At 39.7% G+C, this 6,607-nt stretch overlaps 2 protein-coding genes across 2 annotated transcripts in view; both read right to left on the minus strand.

The window, feature by feature from the left end:
- ADGRB3 (adhesion G protein-coupled receptor B3) overlaps window positions 1–3,411 on the minus strand; it is a 682,014-nt gene extending 678,603 nt beyond the window's left edge. The window contains exon 1 of the mRNA XM_012752558.3: window positions 2,655–3,411. Within this exon, the coding sequence (XP_012608012.2) occupies window positions 2,655–3,411 (757 nt within the window). The remainder of the gene's footprint in view (window positions 1–2,654) is intronic.
- A 2,744-nt stretch (window positions 3,412–6,155) lies between these two features.
- LOC142870963 (uncharacterized) lies at window positions 6,156–6,233 on the minus strand. Its single transcript, XM_076003245.1, has one exon. The coding sequence runs from the start codon at window positions 6,231–6,233 to the stop codon at window positions 6,156–6,158; it is 78 nt and encodes a 25-aa protein (XP_075859360.1).
- Between the last annotated feature and the right edge of the window lie 374 nt (window positions 6,234–6,607).

Consider the following 6,607-nt stretch of genomic DNA (forward strand, 5'->3'; position numbering starts at 1 on the left):
AGCTGGAATTACATGTTATCATATAAAATGACACTTCAGAATAAAATTAGATATGAGCAGCAGAACTATATGTAATTATTAACCTTAAGCCCTAAGAATGTCATTATGTGGTAGTTTATTTCAAATGGTATTAAATAGTTCTTTCATAATAGTTTATATGCCATTCACATCAAATATTTAAAATTTAATATACTTTGTGTCCATTTGACTAAATCAAAAGTCCATAGATCTTCACATCCCTTTGCTATAATGCAGCATAGCCAAAAAGGTGTTCTTTGAGTAAGGTAATGAGTGCTGCCTGTATTTTATAAGAATCACTTACAAAAGGCATCAGCTACAATTATGTCATCAGGAATTATTCATCTTACCTTTCTGACTGAGAGTACCTAAATAATTAAAGAGCTCAAATTCAGAATATAGACAATATAGGCTGTACAATTTTACTGATACAGCATATATTGTGCCCCTATTATATAAACTTTTCCTAGTCCAGCTCTGTTAGCATTATAATAATCTTAGTCATTAAGTTGCCTATGGCAGTATTACATTCTCATTTTGCCAGTGAATTAGAGACGAGAAATATACATTCTCTCATGTGATTTATAAATCTTACATCTAAAATCACTTTCATTTACAAAACAAATGGCTATCTAGCACAGCTTCTATAAATCTCAGCATTGTCTTAACATGTATCTCATGATCAAGACCAAAAAAATCACTGAAAAGTATCCTTAATGTATGCACAACAACTTGGTTTTTGTCACTTGCTATCTTTCCTATAAAAGGGCTGCAAAACTGAATTCACTCTCCATTGTCATCAGGAATCAATTTGATGACAGAATTTTAACCATTGAAGAAACAGATTTTCTAAATTTTATTAAAACAACAATAAAACAAATGAAACTAGATTCTGATATTAACTGTTTTATTAGCCAGCTTATAACCACATTTTTTGTGTGTGTACTGTATCTTCTTATTCTAGGGGACACTAATTAGTTTTAAATGATGTTAAATACCATCCCTGCAGTTGCAAGTGTTTCTCTGGGATTTTTACTAGAGAAAAGAACTCTGTAATTTAAAACCACTTTGTTTTCTTCAGTCACAGCTGTTACTGAAACACTGACCTGTAGAAATCTTAAAGGTTTTCACTCATTTCTCTTTGCCATTAGTCTGCATTTATTTTCTAATAGGGCTTTTCCCCTTGTACCATTGCTCTTCCATAATTCCCATTCCTTAAATTGCAGCCAGCAGAGAAAAGGCATTAAGCTAGTCTCTTCCCCACCACTCCCTCCCTTTAAAGCCTTGGCTACCCTTAAAGAAAATTCTCCAACAACGTGTCAATTTTATATTGGCCACAAAGACAACTTCTGTTGGGGGAGGGAAGGAAAGAGGGACTGGAGCTTGGCTGTCCCTTTCCACAGACAGGGATCTTTGTGGTGATCAGAAAACATTTCCTGCATAAGAAATCAACACACTCTCTGGTTGCAGGGTTGGGGAGCAAAAACGAATTTGCATCAGCCCTGTCCTCAAAGAAATGGAACACATCCATTAACCTTCCAAATAGGAAAGTAATTTTTCTCCTAATATGTATGTCATGCTTTTTTGCATTATTAAACATAATCCACAATCTTAAATCCTGTAGTAGATCCCCCACTGGGGACTGGGCTAAAGCTATAATCACTCCTGCACTGTCTTTTTCCTCTGCATTTCCATTGCACTGTTTTTTGTGTGTTTTTTTCCATCTAGCTCATCTCTAAGATGTCCCCTCTCTCTTACTGTATATCAACAGGAGACCAAAACGATGAATACAAAAACTCATTAGCAAGAGGCAGCTAGGGTCTTAAAGGATCCATAGGTATGTGTTTTAATCCTGCGTCCTCCCCCGCCAGCAGCTGTCTTCTCAGGCGGAAGACATGGAGAGTTTGCACTTCTAGTGGGTTTCTCTTGACACATGCAAGAGTGAGTGTGTGGGAATTTTGTGCCAAGCACCCCAAACAAAATCCCAGGCCTGAGGAGAAGGGAAGCGTCCCGGTCTTCATGTGTCAGAAAGTAATTGGTCAAAACAGGCATGCTGAGTTTGCATAAGCTTTTAGTCATGTTGCCCCAATTCCAAATCTGGAAAGGGGTGGGGAGTGAGAGGGTAGGGCACAGAGAGGTCATAGGAGAGAGGAAGTGAAGAGAACTTGTTGGGCTGGAAAGGAGAGAGCCTTCTACAAATCCATTTCACAGGTGGAGTGTGTGTGTGTGTGTGTGTGTGTGTGTGTGTGTGTGTGTGTGTGTGTAGTGTGTAGGTCTCCCTTGGGACTGCAGCCTGAATAAAGCACCCCTTTCCCTCCTAACAAACCACCAGTTTAAGCTATCCATGTTTCTGCATCTCTTTTCTCCCGAATATTCCACCCGCACTTCCGGGGTATATTGCTGAGTTATCCTGTTCTCACTGCCTCATCTCTAAAACCTTGAAACCTAAAACTATCTCAAGAGACCTTTAGCAGTGAAGATCACAAATCAAATGAATGACAGAGTCCAAAGATGACAGAGTCTTTAAAGGAGCAATGATTAGGCCTGTGTGTTGAAACAACACGTTTTAACTTCATTCCCCTAAATGTCCTCCCTCCACCCCCACCCCCATCTTCCCCTCTCCTTTGGGCATTTACCTTCTTTGGGTGGTCGCTTGGCCTCCCTGGTAAGATTGCAGACTTGGGTGGTTTGCAGCTCCTGGGTCAGGCAGCCTTCCGTCTGCTCATTCAAGGGTAACACCACGTTATTTAACAAAACCAGCGACTGGTCGTCGATCCCCCACTCTCCCAAATGCTGGGGGCAGGTGCATTTTGTATACATGATCCCACATGATTCTGTTCTCCCATTTTCTGATTTTAAGCAGCTCTCCAACCAAGTGCATAATACATGGCAACCAAACTGGCTTGGGCTCACCTTGTTCAATACCAAAAACTCAAAAAAAGATTTCTGATCGTCTTCCCCTTTTTTCTGTAATCCTGGGAAATCAGTTGGAAATACCCGACGTATTTGAATAAAATTTTTATCATATTGTAGAAAAACAAAAGCATTCTTGGAATCGCAGAGTTGCATTATAGAATGATTCTTTCTTAAGAGATCCTTTATTTTTTCATGGGAAAAATGATCAAACTGATAAGCCAGGAGGGAAAAGTTAGAGCAGCTAAGGTCCTTTTTGGAAAATTTCAGGTAAATGCTATATTTGGTTGGATCTGGATTTTCCAGCGTCCAAGTGCAATTTGTAAAGTTTTTGGGAAACATTTCACTTACAGAATACGATCCATAAATGACTCCCTTCACCAAAGTTGAACACCAGAAGTCTTGGGCAGCATTAAATCCAAACATAACCAGAAGATAGGTGGAAAATATATAAATCAGCAGGTTACGAACAGCCTTCATCCTATGTCATTTGGCCTGTAAAAATGGTAATGAAAGTAAAATGCAAGTGGGAGTCTACACGCATTGACAAAATAAACTCCTTTTAGTAATACAGCCAGCTGTTTTCAAGATTTCAGTAAAAAAAAAACCTTTTTAAAAAGAAGGGCAGGTAATTTTTATTTTTTAACGCTGGGAAATTATCTGTTGCTGTGTGAACAGCGCCCTCACGTGGCCATTCACAATGGTCAAATTCTCAATGCTCAATTTAAAAATAACATTTAATAGATTATTAATAAGAATGCCCTAACTTATCTACCAGGCTTTCCTCCATGCCCATTATCATTTAATAGGATGAAAATGGATAACATTGTGTATTTCAGCATCATAACCTAAATGTTAATCGTTGAAATATTTTTAATCAATCTATACAACCTTTTCTCTCCCTCTGTCCTCTGCCTGCAGTAAACATCACACCAAATCTAATCTGATAATCTGGGAACAGCTGTCATCACATTATTTCTTTCATCTTAAATGTGAAAAGTAATTATGATTAGTTATAGCCACAATTTTAAAAGCACAAATGATAATTTGTTACAGATGTAACATCATCTCCCAAATGTCCCTACATGCCTTTGCAGGGGCCACCATGTGAACTGATGAGAAATTCCTGTGCAAAAAACAGGGGCATTCATGTGGATTAACAGAATTTTAAAACCATCCTCCGAGAAAGGGCATAGATGGGTAAATACATAGGGAAGACTTGTTGTTCAACATCAACATTGAGAACTAGGATTTAAGGTAGTCATTTCAATGTGACATGCCCTCTTGGGATACATAAAGTGGATCACTGTATTAGTATCTGTATCCAAAGGCGATGTCAGTGAAAAATCCCAGAACTGCAGTAATTGAGCTGGCTTCAGTCTTTTAATTTTTTTTTTCTAATTAGGGCTATTTTATCTAGAGTTATTGACTGTAATTCAAGCTTTACACATGGTAAATGAAAGACATTAGCATTTTCTTTCCTAGCAGATTTCAATTATTGAATTGCTCCCTTTCCAACAACAGCTCCAAAGCTCCTCTTTTCTTTTCTTTCTTTCTTTCTTATTTTTTTTAACCCTGGCCTTGTATAATAAAGTAGTCCTTGGTTATATTTACCTCTGTAAGTTGTTATCCAAAAATAACTTGAATATTTTTCAGCTTTAACCTTTAAGAAGTTATTTCTTATAATAAATGACAGTGCTTTTTTTTTGTTTGTTTGTTTAGCCTTTGAGCTGATAAAAGTGATGCCAAGTTAATTTTAAGTCTTTAGGCTGCAGTCTCTTCCACTGTTCTGTAAACAGAGACAGACATACAGACATATAGATAGTTAAGAGTTTTCATGCCTTTGCCTGGGTCCTCTCTGAACCAAAGGATAAAACCCTCTTCCTTCCCATTGCATAACACACAGCAACGCATGCACACCAAATCCAGCGACCAAAGTCCCTGAAGACAAACTGCATTTTTTAGATTATAATCCAAATTCTATGTCTTGATATAGGCAAAAACAGCCCCAACTCTAAATCTATATAGCAGCAGTTTATAACACCAGAACTGCTGGGACTATCAAAACAGTGTTCTCTGTTTCAAACATACAGCTCAATGAATAATGCATTTTATTCTTGACAAAATAAAGCCAATGAGCATGTAAAGGTTTAAAAAAACAAGGAAAGTTGTAAAAAATTCTAGAAATAATTTCCTCCTTTTTTTGCTGTGGCACTTTGCAGGCAATGCAGGTCTGCGCAGTGTTCTTCAGGATAGAGTGTAGGCGTTGAGAGCCAATGTGACAATAAGTGTCTAAATTAGGAATTCCATCCATGAAAGGGGGCTTCATTTTATAATCAGGAACTCAAAAAGAGGTCGTATTTCTTTTCCTAATGAAATCCGTACTTTTGCTACCATTTCTTTGACAGTGCATGTCTGCAATGCCGTGCTCAGCAACGATCAGAGTGAGGAAATAGCTCTGATTTCACTTTCATGCATGCTCAAGAGCACCCTCAATATAATGCTCTTTATTTTTAATCAGTCTTGGTGTACAGGGTCTTGTTTTGTTCTTAAATAATAAAAAAAAAAATGAATCATTGGCCCTCCCCCCCCTTCAGACTGCAGGGCCAGTTCAAACAACTGTTTTTCCCTCTTAAAGAAAGAATGGGGGGGGGGTGTCGAAGGGCTGGCCACCGAGGTGTCAAGGATGTTGTATTTATTTATTATTTGCCTCTTGCTGAGAAGCAAACCATCATTGAGTTTAGCTATTCTCAAAACTGATTTTTTTCTGGGAGACACTTTAGTTTAGTCGAACATAGACGGCGCCATCACTCCACTGATTTTTTTTTTTTTATTTCTCCCCCACTAGAAAACCCACTGCCTCTCGTCTTATATTAACTTCCTTTTAACCTAAATTCCTCTCCCCCCCACTCCATAAAATTACCCCAATCACACACAACTGCCAGGTTTTCTAGGTCTCTCTGCTTATTCCTTCCGACCCAGCAAATCTCCTGAAGAAAATCAGACTTCTCTTAACTTTTCAACTGCGGCGTTTAAGTAAATGCAGACAGTTGGATTTGCTCACAGCCTGCCCACTCGCCAGCAACAGCCTTCCCGTGCCCTGTCCTCCCTTCCCAGACACCGGGCCCACAGCTCCTCCTCGGTGGCGGCCCCCGGCAGAGGGAAGGTGACCCCGGGACCCCCTTCCTTACCTTCCACTCCGAAAGCTCAGGGAGGCTCTTGCTCTAAGACACCAGCACAGGCACGCGTCCCAGCAACAGTGACGGAGAGACTCCCCTTCGGTCCCAATCACCGTTGCCCATTTTCCCCGGCTCGGCTTCAAAAATCAGGATTTATTTTTTAAGATGCACACATAGGAGAAGCAAAAAAAAAAAAAAAAAAAGATGAGGGGAAAAAAAAAAATCAAAAAGGGGAGGGGGGTGGTGTAGGAAAAAAAAAAAAGCCACCAGGAGCCCAGAGCCTTGCGCCGTATCCAACAGAAACCCACCTCCAAACCGAGGGGGGAGAAGGGAGGAAGAAGAAGCCCCCCCTCCCCGAAGGGAGACTCTATGGAACTCCCCAAAAATGTAAGTGGCTGAAGAGCGAAGATTTGTTTCACCAGATCTACCCCCCAACAAACCGATGAGCCAAGAAGCAAAGAAAGCGCGGAGACGAGAAGTGACCGGCGGCGGCGGCG

This window comes from Microcebus murinus, chromosome 5 (assembly GCF_040939455.1).
Source record: "Microcebus murinus isolate Inina chromosome 5, M.murinus_Inina_mat1.0, whole genome shotgun sequence".
Lineage (NCBI taxonomy): Eukaryota > Metazoa > Chordata > Mammalia > Primates > Cheirogaleidae > Microcebus > Microcebus murinus.

Coding starts and splice junctions, on each gene's coding strand:
- LOC142870963 (XM_076003245.1), bottom strand. CDS start 6,233: ATGGGCAACGGTGATTGGGACCGAAGGGGAGTCTCTCCGTCACTGTTG.